The sequence below is a fragment of the Dermochelys coriacea genome, chromosome 11 (assembly GCF_009764565.3).
Source record: "Dermochelys coriacea isolate rDerCor1 chromosome 11, rDerCor1.pri.v4, whole genome shotgun sequence".
In the NCBI taxonomy this organism is placed as follows: Eukaryota; Metazoa; Chordata; order Testudines; family Dermochelyidae; genus Dermochelys; species Dermochelys coriacea.
In genome coordinates, this window is record NC_050078.2 from 8,257,968 (window position 1) to 8,277,697 (window position 19,730).

Here is a 19,730-nt window from a genome sequence, read left to right on the forward strand (position 1 = left end):
TGTAATTGGAGATTTTTAGTAGCAGTGCCTGGTTGGGTCGCACATGCGTTGTGTCTGTCTCTCGCCACCTCTGGCAGTTACATAGTGCTGTGCGACCAACCTGACCTCGGTTCCTTTTCTACCACCCTTAGCTTGAGACAGAGCACTTAGCAGTGCCTCTGTACTTTAACTTTCTCTAGTTTTAACTTTAGAATACTAGTTGGTTAGTAGTTAGTCAATAATTACTTACCCATCCCTGTTTATTTTCTTAAAAAAAAAAACACTTTTTTTCTTAGGAATTTAAATTTCAGTTGTTAGAACACCCCTTAATATAGCATAGTTACCCTCGCTCATGGGAGGAACCCTACTTCGAGGGGCATTCCCACCTCCCCCGTTTTATATGTTGCCTCCCTTGCTGCTCCTCAGTCCGAGTCTGTGACGGGCACTCACAGTGTGTCCGCTGCCTCGGTGAGACATACATACCTCAAAAGTGCTCCCACTGCCACAACTTGAAAGTCCGTGCCAGAAAGGTGAGAAACATAGAGCTAAAACTTCTCATGATGGAGAAGTCTTTTATGGCCCACGTCCAGTCCAGGATCACGGACCCCTCCGGGGCAACAGTTTCCTACAGCGGCATCTGACAGGTTCTCTTCCACATGCTCAGGGGAAGGAGCACTCTGCCAAGAAGGCAGCAAAAAAGCAGGTTCTGAACTCCCCTCCTTGGGAATCCTGCAAAAAGCGGCGTTCCCCAACTCAGTAGACTCCATTGGTACCAACTGCACCAAGACATTCCACCTCTGAGGTAGCAGGACTATCCGGTACCGTGAGTCCCACACAAGCAAAAGACCCTAGGCAGGCTGGCTTGGAAAAAGGCAGTAAAGGGAGATCTACAATCCCTGCCTCTGTACCACTGAAGCCACTCAAACATGTGGCACCGAGCAGCTCAGCAATGGTATAGGCTGTGGTGCCACCTTCTGCACAACCCTTGGAACCAACAACCGCAGCAAAGTCATCAGTATCGCTGACAGCACCTTCTTTGGTACTGATGCTCTCGGTACTGAAACATTTTCTCTGAAGAGTGACGGAGAAAGAAGGTGAGTAGGAGGGATGGAAGTAATTTTGGATGGAATAAACAATCTCAATGATATCTAGTATCCATTTGTCTGACGTGATGTTTCGCCAAACTGTGATGACTTTCTCTTCTCTACCAATGGTACTGGACTACATACTGAAACTTAAGAAATTGGGTCTCTCCAGGAGCTCAGAGTACACCTCACTGCAGTCATGGTGTTCCCTCACAAAGTAGACAGTCTTAGCCCATCTCAGTCTTAGCCCATCTGACCACTAAATGTTTTCTCAAGGGTCTTCATAAACTTTACCCTGAAATATGAGCCCCTGCTCCATTATAGGACCTCAGTCTGGTGCTGTGATGTCTTACTGGCCCCCTTTTGAACTATTCGTGATGTGTTTACTACTTCACCTCTCGATGAAGGTGGCCTTTCTTGTTGCTATCACGTCTGCCCAGTGAATAGGGAACTGGAGGCACTCATGGTACACCCCCCATACACAATATTTTTCAAAAACAGTTACCCTAAGACCACACTCCAAGTTCTTAACTAAAGTTGCCTCCTCATTACATCTGAAGCAGCCCTTTTGTCTCCCATCGTTATTCCCAAAATCTCACAGAAATAAACAAGGAGCAGAGTCATCTTGATAGCTGCCACCTGGCCCAGAAAAATGTGGTTTCCTTACCTCCTGAAGTTGGCTATATATCTGCCATGTACTCTTTCACTTCTACTCATCTCCTGTCTCAGAATGCAGGCCAGGTCTACCACTTGAACCTGGCAAGACTCCACCTCAAGGCGCCACACCCTAGACCTCCAAAGAGTTCTAGCATTCTACATTGAGAGGACAAAGACTTTCAGAAAATCACCAGTGTTATTTCTCTTCATCATGGAATGATCTAAGGGAGATGCCATATATAAACAGAGGCTGTCTACATGGCTCTCCGGCTTCATTGACCTTTGCTATCAGCATTAACTGTTACAACCCTTACTGGGGACTCTCACACGCTCCACCAGAGCACTCTCTGCCTTGATAGCTTTCATAAGAACATAAGAGCGGCCATACGGAGTCAGAGCAAAGGTCTATCTAACCCAGTATCCTGTCTTCTGACATTGGCCAATACCAGATACTTCAGACGGTGTCAACAGTACAGATAATCAAGTGATCCTTCCCCTGTCACCCATGCCCAGCTTTTGGCAAACAGAGGCTTGGGGACACCATCTGACCATCCTAACTAATACCCATTGATAAACACCATCCCTGACCATCCTAGCTAATAGCCATTGATGGACCTAATGATACCTCCTCATCAATTACTGGGAGTGGACTACATCCACCCTGATTGAATTGGCCCTGTCAACACTGGTTCTCCACTTGTGAGGTAACTCCCTTCTCCATTTGTCAGTATATAATGCCTGCATCTGTAATTTTCACTCCATGCATCTGAAGAAGTAGTTTTTTACCCATGAAAGTTTGACCAAATCAATCTGTTAGTCTTTAAGGTGCCACTGGACTCCTTGTTGTTTTTTGTGGAATCATTTTGTAACTAATGCAGGTAGTGGCTGAGGTACATAATTTGAGTGGCTGAGGTACATAATTGGGCCTCTTTAGTGAGCAAAAAAATGTTGAAAATGTTTTTGACGCTTGCTCTGAATATTATGCTTTAAACTAATTTTCTCATTCTAAGAATCCCACAGTAGTGTAGTGTAATTGCCTATTTAAAGTAAGAAGTCAGCTATTCCTAGTTACTTTAAAAATCCAAAAATAGTTACACAATAAATTGGCATGTAAATATTTTACAGGAGCTGTATCGTTACATAATGCTAAAAATCTTTGCTTATGTTTTTTTGAAGCTTAATATGCTGCTGAAAGTGCTTTGTCTTTAGTTTTACATATAGTTTATAATGCTTGCTTTTAAAGTTCAGTAACTTACTAGATAAATAAAATTTGATCTTTTAATGGTGTGTATAGTTCTCCTTAAAATTCATAATGTTTTAATCCTTGTGGGAAATTGTATGAAACATTTTAAAAATATAATGCACAAGGAGCCTGTGTCAATAACTTTGCTCTTCCTGGGAGGTAATATTTCCATAGGTGGATTGGTTGGGGGGTGGGGTATTATCTAGTCTTCCCTGGGATGTGATTGCTTCACAGAGGGATTGAGGATTTGGGTGGGTATGTTGCCATTTAATCCCCTATGACAGGGGGAGAGCATTGAAGAAGGTAGAAATGGGAGGGGTTCGTAGTGTTGTTTTTAACCATTTGTCCTTGGGATAGAAAACACTTTGCGGGGAATACCATATGAGAATCTGGGGTCAAGATAGACTGTGAAAGCTTTTAGTTCCTTGTTCCCTGTCCTGGTGGGCAGAACAAGACTAGATAGATGATGTGCAGAGAAAAGGCCATTAAATATGATGCCACTGGCAATGCCCAAAGTCTCAGGAATTGGAGTTATTGCCAGTTGTTACTGGTGTAGGGACTGCTTTTCAGTTATGCTGTTGAATGCAAGGTCATTGACTAATATAGTAGTTACAAAATGTGATTTAAGTAGGAAATAATCATATGGCTTTTGCAGAGACTTCACTGTTTGAGGCAGTGGGTCCTTGGTTAGCCCAGATCAGCGGTTCTCAAACTTCATTGCACTGCGACCCCCTTCTGACAACAAAAATTATTGCATGACCCCAAGAAGGGGGATCAAAGCCTGAGCCCAAGCCCTGCCACCCCAGCGGGGCTGGATGTGGGAGTTGGAGGCCTAAACCAAAGTCTGAGGGCTTCATCCCTGAATTGGGGGATGGTAACCTGAGCCCTGCCACTCAGGGCTGAAGCCGAAGCCTGAGCCCCACCACCCAGGGCTGAAGCCTTCAGACTTTGGCTTCGGTCCCAGGCAGTGGGGCTTGGGCTTTGACTTAAGCCGTGGGCAAGCAAGTCTTAACGCCAGCCCTGGTGACCTCATTAAAATGGGGTTATGACCCACTTTTGGGTTACAATCCACAGTTTGAGAATCGCTGGCCCAGATTATTCCAACTAGGTACTGTATAGCATGTATCATAAGGCTGTCAAATTGGTGTGGCACTACTGAACGTACATGATTTACAGTTCAGGGAGGGTCTCCTAAAATTAGATCTGATACAGCATATCCACTTCAAGTGCAAATTTTAGAATTCATCAATAGTGTGAGGAGATCGGCATATGTGTACAGATGATCTTGCTACACCAAAAAGTCCCTCCTTGAGTTGATGCAAACCGTATCTATTTATGTGCCTCTTCCCCCCACCCCCAAGTCATAGTATTATCTGAGTGCCTGTGGATTGTTTTCTGCAGTATCATTTAAAGTCTCTTAATTAGTTCTATATTCTGAGTAATTTGAATATGCACTTGGAGGATGAATTCTGAAGGTTAGGTCAGGATTTACTGACTACCATGACACCAACTTGGGTCTGCCCCTGCTTTCTGATGCAGTTTATGTAGTTGGTCACACTCTGTATCTTGATTTTGAGGCTAGGATTAGAGATAAGGAAGGGGTGTGTCACTGACGGTGGAAGGGCAAGGAAGAAGAGAAGAGCAGCTAGTCCCATAGGAAAAGGGGAAGAGTCAATGGAGAACACCAAATATGAGCCCCAGGAGGATACTGGATGGGTTGAAGAGGATTACAAGAGAGAATAGGAATGGAAAGAACTTGCAGCTAGAGGGAACAGGGGATAGACCAGAGAATTGCACCATCACCAGGAAAAGGCAGGTCTACGTGATCGGGGACTCCTTGCTGAGAAGAATGGACAGGCCTGTAACCAGAGCTGATCCAGAGAATAGAAGGGTGTGCTGCCTACCAGGTGCTAAGATACGGGAGGTGGACCTGAGGTTAAAGAGGATCCTAAAGGGAGCAGGAGAGAATCCACTGATTGTCCTTCACGTGGGAACAAATGATACTGCTAGATTCTCGTTGGAATGTATCAAGGGAGACTATGCCAGGCTGGAGAATATGCTTAAGGAAATCAAGGCTCAGGTGATCTTCAGTGGGATTCTGCTTGTTCCGAGAGAAGGGCAACAAAGGTGTGACCAGATTATGATTACCAATGGATGGTTCAGGCAGTGGTGCTATAAGGAGGGCTTTGGGATGTATGGCCACTGGGAGGCATTCATGGACCGAGGACAGTTCTCTTGGGATGGACTTCATCTGAGTAGGGAAGGAAATAGACTTCTAGGATGGAGGCTGGCACAACTGATAAAGAGAGCTTTAAACTAGGAATCTGGGGGAGATGGTTGGGAGTTGTCCAGGTAATCTCCATGCCAGATTTTAACATTGAAAGCGAAGAAAATGAAATAAGAAAAAAGCTGTGGGTTGGAGAATGGACATAAGGAGGAAGGGCAGCGTGGATACCAGTCTAATAGGTCATATTGGCGGTAGAATGTCCGTGCCTAATCGGGTGAAGAAAGTGAGTGAGGCCAAACAGCAAAAATTAAGATGTTTGTACACCAATGTGAGGAGCCTAGGTAACAAAGTGGAGGAACTAGAGCTACTGGTGCAGGAAGTGAAACCAGATATTATAGGGATAACAGAAACATGGTGGAATAGTAGTTATGACTGGAGTACAGGCATTGAAGGGTTTGTGCTGTTTAGGAAAGACAGAAATAAAGGTAACGATGGTGGAGTAGCATTGTATATCAATGATGAGGTAACTGTACAGAAATAAGAAACGATGCAATGGATAAGACAGAGTGTGTCTGGGCAAAAATCATATTGGGGAAGAAAGCTACTAGAGCCTCCCCTGGGATAGTGGTTGGGGTGTGCTATAGACTGCCAGGATCTGTTTTGTATATGGATAGAGCCCTCTTTAATGTTTTTAATGAAGTAAATACTAATGGGAACTGCGTGATCATGGGAGACTTTAACTTCCCAGATATAGACTGGAGGACTAGTGCTTGTAATAATAATAGGGCTCAGATTTTCCTAGGTGCGATAGTTGATGGATTCCTTCATCAAGTAGTTGCTGAACCAACAAGAGGGTATGCCATTTTAGATTTGGTTTTAGTGAGTAGTGAGGACCTCATAGAAGAAATGGTTGTAGAGGACAACCTTGGCTCAAGTGATCATGAGCTAATTCAGTTCAAACCGAATGGAAGGATAAACAAAAATAAATCTGCGACGAGGGTTTTTGATTTCAAAAGGGCTGACTTTTAAAAATTAAGGAAATTAGTTGGGGAATTGTATAGGGATTGGACTGAAGAATTTATGGATCTAAAGGCAGAGGAGGCCTGGGATTACTTCAAGTCAAAGCGGCAGAAGCTTTCGGAAGCCTGCATCCCAAAAAAGGGGAAAAAATTCATAGGCAGGAGTTGTAGACCAAGCTGGATGAGCAAGCAGCTCAGAGAGTAGATTAAGAAAAAGCAGAAAGCATACAGGGAGTGGAAGATGGGAGGGATCAGCAAGGAAATCTACCTTATTGAGTCAGAACATGTAGGGATAAAGTGAGAGAGGCTAAAAGTCAAGTAGAGTTGGACCTTGCAATGGGAATGAAAACCAATAGTAAAAGGTTCTATCGCCATATAAATAATAAGAAGAAAACAAAGAAGAAGTGGGACCGCTAAACACTGAGGATGGAGTGGAGGTTAAGGATAATCTAGGCATGGCCCAATATCTAAACAAATACTTTGCCTCAGTCTTTAATGTGGAGCTTAGGGATAATGGTAGGATGACAAATGGGAATGAGGATATGGACGTAGGTATTACCATATCCGAGGTAGAAGCGAAACTCAAACAGCTTAGTGGGACTAAATCTCAGATAATCTTCATCCAAGAATATTAAAGGAATTGGCACATGAAATTGCCTGTTAGTTTGAAAACTGTAGTATGCAAGGTCTTGGAAAAAATTTTGAAGGAGAAAGTAGTTAAGGACATTGAGGTTAATGGTAAATGAGACAAAATACAACATAGTTTTACAAAAGGTAGATCATGCCAAACCAACCTGATCTCCTCCTCCTCTGAGAAAGTGACAGATTTTTTAGACAAAGGAAACACTGTGGATCTAATTTATCTAGATTTCAGTAAGGTGTTTGATATGGTGCCACATGGGAAATTATTAGTTAAATTGGAAAAGATGGGGATCAGTATGAAAACTGAAAGGTGGATAAGGAATTGGTTAAAGGGGAGACTACAGCGGGTCTTACTGAAAGATGAACTGTCAGGCTGGAGGGAGGTTACCGGTAGAGTTCCTCAGGGATCGGTTTTGGGACCAATCTTGTTTAATCTTTTTATTACTGACCTCAGCAAAAAAGTGGGAATGTGCTAATAAAGTTTGCAGATGACATGAAGCTGGGAGGTATTGCCAATTCAGAGAAGGACTGTGATATCATACAGGAAGATCTGGATGACCTTGTAAACTGGAGTAATAGAAATAGGATGAAATTTAATAGAGAAAAGTGCAAGATCATGCATTTAGGGATTAATAATAAAAATTTTAGTTATAAGCTGGGGACACATCAATTGGAAGTAACAGAGGAGAAGGACCTTGGAGTATTGGTTGACCACTGGATGACTATGAGCCGCCAATGTGATTTGGCCATGAAAAAAGCTAATGCGGTCTTGGGATGCATCAGGAGAGGTATTTCCAGTAAAGATAAGGAGGTGTTAGTATCGTTATACAAGGCACTGGTGAGACCTCATCTGGAATACTGGTTGCAGTTCTGGTCTCCCATGTTCAAGAAGGATGAATTCAAACTGGAACAAGTACAGAGAAGGGCTACTAGGATGATCCGAGGAATGGAAAACCTGTCTTATGAATGGAGACTCAAGGAGCTTGGCTTGTTTAGCCTAACCAAAAGAAGGCTGAGGGGAGATATGATTGCTCTCTGTAAATATATCAGAGGGATAAATACCAGGGAGAGAGAGGAGTTATTTAAGCTCAGTACCCATGTGGACACAAGAACAAACGGATATAAACTGGCCATCAGGAAGTTTAGACTTGAAATTAGACAAAGGTTTCTAACCATCGGAGGAGTGAAGTTCTGGAACAGCCTTCCAAGGGAAGCAGTGGGGGCAAAAGATCTATCTGGCTTTAAGATTAAACTAGATAAGTTTATGGAGGAGATGGTATGATGGGATAACATGATTTTGGCAATTAATTTATCTTTAATATTCATGGTAAATAGGCTCAATGGCCTGTGATGGGATGTTAGATGGGGTGGGATCTGAATTACTACAGAGAATTCTTTCCTGGGTATCTGGCTGGTGAACCTTGCCCACATGCTCAGAGTTTCAGCTGATCACCATATGTGGGGTCAGGAAAGAATTTTTCTCCAGGGTAGATTGGCAGAGGCCCTGGGGGTTTTTCGCCTTCCTCTGTAGCATGGGGCACGGGTCTCTTGCTGGAGGATTCTCTGCATCTCGAAGTCTTTAAACCATGCTTTGAGGACTTCAGTAGCTCAGACATAGGTGAGAGGTTTCCTGCAAGAGTGGGTGGGTGAGATTCTGTGGCCTGCATTGTGCAGGACGTCAGACTAGATGATCATAATGGTCCCTTCTGACCTTAACGTGTATGAGTCTGAGTGTGTGTTGCAGGCTAAAGGAATGATTGTCTGGCTAATGGACCACTTTGTCAACGATCTAGTAAGATGTAGTTTTCCTGTACCATCTTAAACACTCTTTTCCTTGGCTCCCTACTCACGAGTTTCCATTGTATTTAGTTGACTTGCAACTGATGAAGAAAAAGGCTAGATATCAGGCACTCCCTTGATCTGAATTCTGTCAATTGCTGCATAATGAGATTTTGAAATCTTACAGCAGGCCTGTGGCAGAAGGATGCAGAGAAGTTTCTTCACATCTAGCATCAGCAGAGTCACAGTCTGCAAAACTGTTTTGTGTGGTTAATAACCTGATTAATCCAGGCTGCGGTCAGTGATCAAGTGATACTTCTTCATAACTGTCTTGCAGATAAATGCTCAGATTAGATTCGAAATGAACTTCTATCCTCCATGGTGATGGAATTGGCTCTTTTGAGGGAGGAGAGAGAAGATAGTTTTTGGGTCATTGCTCTTAAGGGACCAGTGGGGCTCTGTTCTGTCATCCCTCTTGTTCATTGCTAGTGAAAAGTTTCATTTGCAGTGTATTCAGTATGCTAGCTGGCACCCACCTCTACATTTATGTCTATGAACACTGTTTTTAATGAAAAATCACTTAAGTTGAATAGAAATTAGTGTATGCAAGAGAACTATATAGCTAAAACTCAATCAAGATAACATTGAGATGATGGGAAACAGTCCAAAGAAATGTTGGAAATTATACCAAGACCTCTGCACTTTGTCTTCAATATGTCTCAGAGGTTAACAACCTGAGGGTGTTTATTGGATGCTTCTAGGTAGTTGGCTAGCAACAGTTGTCAAGGTAGCTTGTTAAACATTTGAGTTTGGCAAGATTTCACTTTAGTTACCTGTGGTGTTGTCATGTGTAGGCTGAATCATGTGTCCTACATGAAAGCTACACCTTCAAACTATCCAGAAACTACACCTACAGCTGAAAGAAAAGGAGTACTTGTGGCACCTTAGAGGCTTATCTTTGGACCTCATTTAAAAAAAAATCATCTTCAGGAGTAAATTTTATTGCCTTTTGAATGGAGCTAATTGTGCTGGATGGCAAGTATTTTCAGAAACACCCAGACGAGTACAGCCTGGCACCCATTAGATCGGGGTGGGCAACGTTTTTGGCCTGAGGGCTACATCTGGGACTAGAAATTGTATGGTGGGTCATGAATGCTCACAAAATTGGGGTTGGGGTGCAGGAGGGGGTGAGGGCTCTGGTTGGGGCTGCAGGCTCTGGGTTGGAGCCAGAAATTAGTTCAGGGTTTGGGAGTAGTCTCTGGGCTAGGGTGGGGGAGTGGGGTGTCGGAGGGGGGAAGAGCTCCTGCTGGGGTGCAGGCTTTTGGGTGGGGCTGGGGATGAGGAGGGTGCTTTGGGCTGGGACCGAGGAGTTCGGAGGGCAGGAGGATGATTAGGGCTGAGGCAGGGGTTTGGGGTGCAGGCTCTGGCTGGGAGTGTGGGCTCTGGGGTGGGGCTGGACATGAGGGGTTTGGGGTGCAGGAGGGTGCTCCAGGCTGGGATCGAGGGGTTTGGAGGGTGGGAGGGGGAACAGGGCTGGGGCAGGAGGTTGGGGAATGGGGAGAGGCTCAGGGGTGGAGGCTCCGGATGGCGTTTACCTCAAGTGGTTCCCGGAAGCAGCAGCATGTCCCTCCTCTAGATCCTATGCGGAGGCATGGCCGGGCGGCTCTCCACGCAGCCCAGTCCCCAGGGATGGCCCCTGCAGCTCCCATTGGAGTGCCAGAGGTGGCCATTGGAGTGCGTAGGAGCTGCAGGGGGGCCATGCCACTGCTTTCAGGAGCCGTGTGAAGTGGCGCCGACCCTGTTCTATGGCTGGAGCGGGGCAAGCCCCAGTTCCTGCTCCCCAGCGGGAGCTCGAGGGCTGGCTTAAAACAGCTGGCGGGCCGGATCTGGCCCCTAGGCTGTAGTTTGCCCACCCCTGCATTAGATCATTGCCATCTTCAAATTACAGAAATTGAAAGTTGTCATTATACCCCATATAATTTGGATTTAACAAAATACGGTATAAATTCCAGTTAATAAGTGCACTTCATAGAGGTTTGTTTGCCCAGTGATAGTGCTTCCTTGCTTGGTTTTGTGGAAAAGTTCTTGTTCAAAAGGAAAACAAACACTTAGATTTCCCAGTCCCTTACTCTTTGTCTTACTTACACCTGTGATATGGCCTTTTTGTAGACTAGTGGGAAGGGGACTCTTATTGAAATTACATCAGTGGGTTACTATGGGAGCACATTGAAGAAACTTCGCTTAATGTGACTGTGTGCATAAACTGACTATTTTTGTATTTATTCTTATAATAGCCATTGATTTAGTTCTGAGTGAAAAGCAGGTATTTTGTAACATCGGTTCTGATTTTTATATTTCAACAAACCTGTTCTTTTTCTTCAGTAGGTTTTCCAAAATGTGGGAAAGGTGCATTGTAACTATTTATAGCATATGTATGTGCCATGGGTCCAGTTACTTTTTAAATAGGGATACAAGCCCATTAACAAATTCTTTACTAAGAGAATTTGATGGTAGGTCTAACACCTGTGTTTAAAGCTGACTGCCCTGGAATTTGACATAAAGGATCTGCTTTGCTAGTTCGGACAGTTAAAGATTCTCTTTACCCTCAGTTCTTTATAGCTGACCATAGCATTTTCTTTTCTCTATTGCTACTGCCTGAGGCTGATTTTATCACTGGTGTCTTTCCCCATCCTACACTGCTGTGACCAGCCTCTAACTTTCTTTTAAGTGACACATTAATCCCAGGAATTTCACATTAATTTAGTTATTGCATCAACATTGTAGTAGTAGTATGTTTCCTAATAGATAGGATATGACCCTGCAAAGATGGTGATTTCTCAGAAGCTCTTTATTAAAAAAAAAAAAAAAAAGACTTTATTAAGGAGTTACAGTAATACGGAAAGATATGTACGTGAAACAATTATTTAAAAAATTACCAATATACCAATGACATGTACATAGGAAGAGCACCTTCATTTACAAAACTTAAATCATACAAACTACTAATATAGCCATTATTCTTTTTAGCTATTTCCTGCCAAATGAAATTTCATATGAATTACATTAGTTCTCTGTAGAAAACATACATTTCAATAAATGTACCGAAATTATTTTAATATGATTTCATTATACTAAAAGTGTATAAATATTCTGATTTTATTTCATTTTTCATTTAGGTTGAAGATTGTAAAAATTTCTTTTAAGTGCAAACAGTTTTTTATTCAACTTAGGAAAGACTTGGTGAGTACTCATCTTAAAATTTGGTGGTCTGAAAAATAACAGCAATGAAATTTTCCCATAAAGAAAAGACTGCATTATTCTTTCCCTGTTGTGTTGATTCTGTGTCTTTACCTGTAATAAAACATTCAGTTCTACCAACTTTCTACATAATTCAGTAATTATCCAAAGGACAGTTAGTCTATTTTAAAACACTTCTGATTGTAATTTGTTTTGATTGAGTTGTATTAAATATTAGAAGATTTTTAATTCTGTATATGTAGACTGGCTAAAATCAGCTGCTCTTAAATCAGTAAGAAAATAAAACATGGTCTTAGTTTTAATTTTGCTTTGAGCAGAAATCAAGTTAAATTGAAGTTAAACATAATATTTATTTGAAGGTTTTTGAGTTTGTAAGTAAACTTTTAGTTAAATATGCTGTTTTTTATTTATATTTGTCTGACCTTATTGACATAGACTGGCTTTATCCCACTTAAATTTAAATGGAAAATTGATGACGATATCTTATATAATTCAAGGCAGCATAATATATAAATAGTGCTACTTTTAGAGACTTCTAACTTTTTTGAAATATGTCCGAAAAGTTATTCAAGTTTTCTATAAAGAATAAGTATTTTGCTGATTATGGTTATTTGACATCTGTAATGCAATGCCATAGGATGCGTGATACTGAACTTCGTAAGTAATGACCTCACCCATCCCTCAGAGTTTACTGTCTGAACTGATAAGACAGGTCACTGAGGAAGAGAACAGGCATAGGAAATGGAAATACATAGTTCTTCTTTAAGTGATGGTCCCTATTGTATTCCACTGCACATATGCCATGTACCCAGAGCCAGAGCTTTACAAAGTATTATTGCTTGGTGGTCCGCGCATATGTCCATGTATTACCTTGTGGTTTCTTCAGTTCCTTCTCACCGCTGGATGGTCTGAGTCAGAGCGTCTGCTTACCTCTTGTTCTTAGTGATGCATTTTCAAAATATTTTACAAAAACAGTTATTTTCGTTCATAGTTAGGATTTTATTGTTTTTTGTTGTACTTTGATAATTCCTAGCAGTTTTTATAAATAAGGACTTTGGATGCCGCTCTGGTGGTTTTTCTCATCAAACAAATCCCTCTTTCACCCCCACTTCCTGCCAAGATCCTGGGTCTGGATACTGGATTATGCCAAAGACACCAGGATTCAAAGTCTATGCTTCCTTCCCTTGCTCATTTTCCTTCAGTGACAAACACCAATGCTGTTCGTACTGTTTGGGGAAAGTCCACATTGCCTCCAGGTGCAGTATCTGCACCTCCTTCCCCTGTACACGGGAAGGCCAATCTCTCTGCCTCAAGAAACACCTCATAGAGGTAACTGTGGTCCTGAAGTTGGATCCTGGCCACAGAACCCCCCATACATTGGTTTGAGCAATCCAAGAGTGGTACCATGGAGCCTCTGTCCTGCTGCTATCAAAGCTACAGACCCTATGTCGGGGCCTAGCCACGAGCCATGGAAGTATGCGCATAAGCATGGCAGCAAGTCTTCATCTAAATCCAAGAAGGACACTGCGTCATCCACGACACTCCATCATCCACGGAGGAGCTACACACTCCAAGGCGCACAAGAGTGATAAGAAGCCACACCACTCACCAGATCCTCTGATGCTGTATCCCTCCTGCCTCAGCTCAGCCAGCGTCCCGTGAATTGCCAGTCCTGAGACCATGCCTCTTTTACCAGTTCTGGTCCTGTCAATAAACAGGGTACCATAGATTCCAGGGAAAAATCTGAAGCACTCCTGGCCTCACAAACTATTAGCCTTGGAAGGAGTGTGATCTCCACGTGTTCTGGTGCACTCACCTCTGCAGAGGGCTCCATCTCTTGCATTACATTTACCTCCTGCTGGCCATACCTTTCTAATGCATCCTGTTCTGACGGCTCAGTCAGCACTGCCATTCACGCAAGACTCCAAGGACCAGGACGTTTGGCACAGTCTGCCGCTTCTGTTCTGGAAACTCAACTACCTGAGGGTTCCGATGGCTCCATGACAGTTTCCTCCTTTGACATACCTAAGAAGCTAGTATCTGGCTCTTTGGGCACAAGTACAACAACAGCAGGATCAACTGAGTTGGCCATATTGGAGCTCGTGGCCCAAATATTGGCCTTAGGAACAATCTCATTTCAGCATGGGAGAACTTCCCTGTTTCACCGTACAACCCTTCATCCAACAGATATTCGGAAATGGGGTTAGACGGTGCACCAATCAGCCCAGCTCCGATAGTACCAGTGGATCCAGAGAGATTCACTTTGTGGTCTTCAATACAGCTGTCTCATTGAGACCTTCTTTACCGCTAGCTGACTGTTGTCAGTTTCAAAAACTCCTATGTAGAATAGCCAATGCTCTTGAGATGCCACTGGAAGAGGTGCAGGATAGTCCGTGCCAGTTACTAGACATTCTGCACGTATTGGCATTGACAAAGGTGGTCTTACCCAATCAGTGATGTCATTATTCAACCGGTACGCACCATGTAGCGTACCCTGGCCATGACTGCACCGACCCCAAAGGAGGCTGAGCAAAGGTACTATGCCCCTGCAAAGGGTCAGAATTTTTATTTTCGCACCCTCCACCTAACTCTTTGGTAATAGAAGCTGTGTCAGAGTAGACCAAACATCACCCATGCTCCACCCCAGCAGACAGGGAGGGTAAGAGACTGAACCTAATGGTTTGAAAGGTCTTCTCCTTGTCAGGACTACAATTCTGGATCTCTAATTACTTGGTACTGATGGCCTAGCATGACTTTATAAACTATGACTGGATGGAGGAATTTGCAGATAAGCTATCTCAGCAAGATCGTACTCTATTCCAAGTGATTTTACAGGAATGCAAGTTGGTTGCCAGGTCCATACTTCAGGCTGCAATTGATTCAGTGGACACATCCTCGTGTGTATTGGCGACTGGAATTATCATGAGGAGGGAATCCTGTTTACACTCCTCAGGTTTCCCTAGAGAGGTGCAGAACACAGTCGAGGACCTTCCCTTTGACGAATCACACCTCTTCAACCAGAAAACTGATGATTCCTTACACTCTGTAAAAGACTCTAGAGCCATCTTATTATCCTTGGGCTTATATACACCAGCACCAAAAAGAAAATTTTATTGTCCACCACCAGCCCAATACTATAAAACTCCTCACTTCTACCACTAACGGGCCTACAAACCTCCTCAGAAGCGCCCTAAGGCACATAGAGCCCATCCGCCTGTTCCGGCAACGCAGACCTTGGCACAACACACTCCGTCGTCATGAAAATGGTGTTTCTGCCTGAACCTAGAGAGCCATCAGCCACTCCATACACCAACACTTCTACCCTCCATGCCTTTTGTGGGTAGTCTCAAACTCTTTCTACCAACTTGGAGAGCTAGAACAATGGACAAGTGGGTCTTGGACATGGTTCAACACTGCTACCCCATAGAGTTTATGACTGCGCCTCTACGTCTCCCACCCTGACCCCCCTGCCCTAGAGATCTCTCTCATTGACAGTATTCTTATCCTAGAGGTGGACTCCCTCCTACAGAGAGGAGCAATGGAGTCCATACCTGCAGCCTTTCAGGGCGCAGGGTTCTATTCCAACTATTTCCTGGTACCCAAGAAGAAAGGGGATGTAGACCAATCTTGTATCTCTATCACCTCACCTGCTCAATTCGCAAGCGAAAATTCTGTATGGTCATGCTTGCAACAGTCATTCCTTCACTAGAAAAAGGCATGTGGTTTACGGCCCTCAACATGCAAGACGCCTACATCCGTATCAACATACATCAGACCCACAAAAGGCTCCTGAGGTTCAAAGCCGGGCATCAATACTTCCAATACAGGATTCTCCCATTTGGACACACCACTGTCCAACAAATTTTTACAAAGGTTTTCTCTGGGGGTAGCGGCTCACCTACAACATCAGGGAATCCTTTCTTTTCCATACCTCGATGACTGACTGACTGGCAGCGCAGTCCAAAGAGGAAGCTCAAGCATTGACATCCCAGCTTCTTCTCTGCTCCTCTCTAGGAGTTAACAGCAACATGGAAAAATCAACTTTGCACCCTACTCGGTCCTGGAATTCATAGGAGTGTGCATCAATGCGATCTCCGCACGAACATATCTGCCATGGCAGATTCCAGAGCCTACTGGACCAAATAGCCCTGATAACCTCTAGCCCTTTGGTCTCAGCCAGGATCTGCCTCTCCATCCTAGGATACATGGTGGCATGCTCATACATTACTCTCTTTGCCCACCTGCACCTTTTGCTGTCTACAGCTATGGCTGCAAAGAGTCTATTCTCCTGTGCACCAATCCATGGATACCATACTCAACATTCCACCGGAGGTCATCTTTTCTCTTCAGTGTGTTGGACAGACCTGAAATAAGTCTGCTCCTAGATGCCCTTCCTTCCTTCCTTGTTGACTGTGACAGTCATAACGGACACATCACTCTCAAGCTGGGGCACTCATATTGAAGATCACATGACAAATCACGTGGGCCACGCGAGAGGACAGGATGCACATCGAGATTCTCAAACTTCAGGTAGTACGCAAAGCATGCCACCTGTTCTTACCAGCTACCTGCTATTGTCACGTCCTCATCATATCAGACAACACCACCACAGTATACTACATAAACAACGGGATATCCTCAGCGCTGTTTATGGAAGTGATTCGCCTCTGGGAATGGTGCATCCGAGCATCATATCCTTTTGTCAGCAGCCTACCTGCCTGGCGTGCAGAATGTGAACTAGAGACCTCTTTGCATCTCACACCAAGATCAAATGCACCCAATATTACTCCAGGAGAGGACTCAGTGCCCGCTCAGTGGGCGACACTCTGGTTGTCGATTGGTCACACCGGACAAACTACACCTTCCCCCACCACCACTCCTATCCTGTGTCCTCTACAAACTCTGGTGGGAGAGAGCGACAGCCATTCTGGCCTCACCAATTCTGGTTCCCTCCTCTTCTCCGCATGTCAAAATTAACCTCCACTCCCACTCCAGAGATTTCCAGAGCTGCTGACACAACACAACAGCAGAATCAGGCATCCAGATCCATGGATGCTACACCTGACAGCATGGTGTTTGGATGGACACCACTATTAGCATGAGAATGCTGATTGGCAGTGCAAGACATCCTCTCCAGTAGCCGAAAGGACTGCACGAGGCAATCCTATCAGGCCAAATGGATACGCTTCACCTGCTGGGTCCAACAGCAAGGTCTTGCCCCTGAATCTGTGGACATCTCATGTCTCCTCCATGTGAACGTCTTGGGACTTGCTCTCAGCTGTATCAGAGTGCATGCAGCCACCATTAGTGCCTTCCATCCTTCTGTGGCAGATCAGTCGATTTTTACCCATCCCTTGGCCTCCTGCACTCTGTCCTTTCCAGAAAGATCACTTTCCTTGTTGCCATTACCTCAGCAAGGATGGTTGGTGAGTTGGGAGCCATGATGGCAAAAAACCCATTTCACCATGTTCCACAAGGACAGGATCTCACTACAATTGCATCCCAAGTTTCGGCCAAAGGTAGTTTCACAATTCCACCTCAACTGACCCATATACCCACCTACCTTCTTTCCAAAACTACGTGCCTCGAACGAGGAATGGCGGCTTTATTCCCTCAATGTGCATAGGGCCCTGGCCTTTTATCTACAAAGGACAAAGCTGATCTGGAACTCTCGCAAACTATTTGTCACCATACTGGAGAGAATTAAAGGACAGGCCATTTCCACCCAGAGAATCTGTAAGTGGGTCTCAGGGTGCATTATTCGCTGCTATTTCTTGTCAGGTCTCTCCCCACCAGATGGGATATGAGCCCATTCCACGAGAGTGCAAGCATCAACAACAGCTGCGTTACACAACGTGCCCCTTGTGGACATACGTAAGGCGGTCACATGGAGTTCAGAACACACCTTTTCCTCTCACTGTGCTCTGTACATGATTCTGCGACGTATACCTCATTTGGCACAGCGGTCCTCCATTCTACGGTTCAGCCATCTTCCTTGCACCCTCTGCCTCTCATGGTACTGCTTGTCAATCACCTTCTATGGAATACAGTAGGGAACGTCACTTGAAGAGGAGGAGGAGGTTGGTTACTTGTCACAAGGTTCTTCGAGATGTTTGGTCCCGATCTGTATTTCAGTCCCACCCTCCTTTCCCTCTGCTGTGGCTGTGTAAGTCTGCAGTGGAAAAGGAAATGGAGACATGGCCGGGCTGCCCCGCCCTTTATCACCTCTGGTGAAACTTGGAGGCAATACAAGGGCTCGTGTATGGACCGCTGAGCAATACTGCTTTGAAAAGCTCTGTCTCCAGGTGCAAGGCACATGCACATAACCCTTTGAGGACTACAGATAGGGACCACACATCTTGAAGAACCTCCAGTTAGATCCAGGTATGTAAACTTGTATTAATACCTAGAATAAGGTCATACAACTAACACATCCAGGTTAGCTCTGTCTTTATATGGTTCTTGCTTATTCTTTAAAGGAAATCAGTGGACCACTGAATGCAGAATAACTAAGTAGATTGAGAAGGAGGATTTTGGGGAGGTGTATGTAATGTACATTATTAAGGAAGATATTCCAAGTATAGAAGATGACATGGGAGGTGCTTGTTAGAGAAGGAAAATAGGGCTGTTGGGCTAGAGAGGAAATAGGTATACTGTAGGATCTTGACAAGAGTTGTTGGTGACCAGTGATATAGCTGTAGCCAGGAACAGAGCTGTGCAGAATTTGAAAAGTGAGGCTGAAGAATTTGAAATTGGTGCAGAAGGAGCAGTCAGGCTAGAAGAAGAGACTTATAAAGAGGGTGATGTGGTCAGACTGCAAGAAATGTTTGACAGCTGCATTTTGGAGCATAGTGTGTATCACTAAGGCCAAGTAGTAGTCCAGGAAGGCAAAGGCAAATGTTTTGGTGGTAGGCATTGACAAGAAGGGATGGATTTTGGATGTTGTGTGAAGGAAGAAATGGCAGGAATAGGCATAAACGCAATTAAGGATGATAACACAATTTTGAGTTTGGGGAATATCTCAGCACTGTGATTTATCATGTATGTTAAATAATATTTATGGAAAAGAAGGCAGTTTTTAAACAGTACACTGACTTGTAATACCCCAAAGGTCAGATTTTGGCTCCAAGTGTGTGTGTAAGTAACTTCCACTGAAGTTTGCAGGAGTGAAGTAGCTGAATCTGAGATTAGAATTTGCCTTTAAACCTTCTTAATAACTAGGATAGCAATATCTAAATTAATTTAAGCAAACAACTTGGAGGTTTGTAATTGGTCTGATTATCTCTGATGTCTGAATTCTACCATTCACAAATGAAATGAGATCAGATTCCAGGGGGATGCATTTTTCACAGAATTTTATGGAGTCTTACCTCATACAGCACATATTGACCTTCATGTGACTCTGCAAGAAATCATATGGTTAAAACCCCATGCAAAAATTTTTACATATAAATACATCTGAAAATAGTTTTAAAATAAATCTGCCAAAAGGTAAGGAGTCACTTTTGTGCATGAATAATAAAAGTGTTTTTCTGGTTTCAAAACGTTGCATAAACCAAGAAAAAATATATATAGTCCTATATTGAAAATTCTCATAAAAGCAAATTCTGCTTATCTGAAACACTTTATTATCCAAATGTTTTGGAAGTCTCTTGAGCTGTTCAGATAATCTAGGTTTACCTGCAATGCAGAACAGTTTGAGGCTTTGATGTAATTATCAGTCACACAAGCCTCTGGCTTACTGTACCTGTTGTGACCTCAAAGTTATTTGAAATGTATGTAATAGAAACAAAACAGACTCTTACCATTTTCACCAGAGAACCCATACCCTTTAAATGAGC

General features: G+C 43.7%; 1 protein-coding gene across 11 annotated transcripts in view; it reads left to right on the forward strand.

Annotated features, from left to right (window-relative positions):
- The window catches only part of PTPN4 (protein tyrosine phosphatase non-receptor type 4), a 225,338-nt gene that overhangs the window by 102,980 nt on the left and 102,628 nt on the right, over positions 1–19,730 (forward strand). For all 11 annotated transcript variants that reach the window (XM_043504907.1, XM_038422831.2, XM_043504913.1 and 8 more), the window contains one exon: positions 11,808–11,871. In XM_043504907.1, coding sequence (XP_043360842.1) covers positions 11,808–11,871 — 64 coding nt within the window. The remainder of the gene's footprint in view (positions 1–11,807; positions 11,872–19,730) is intronic.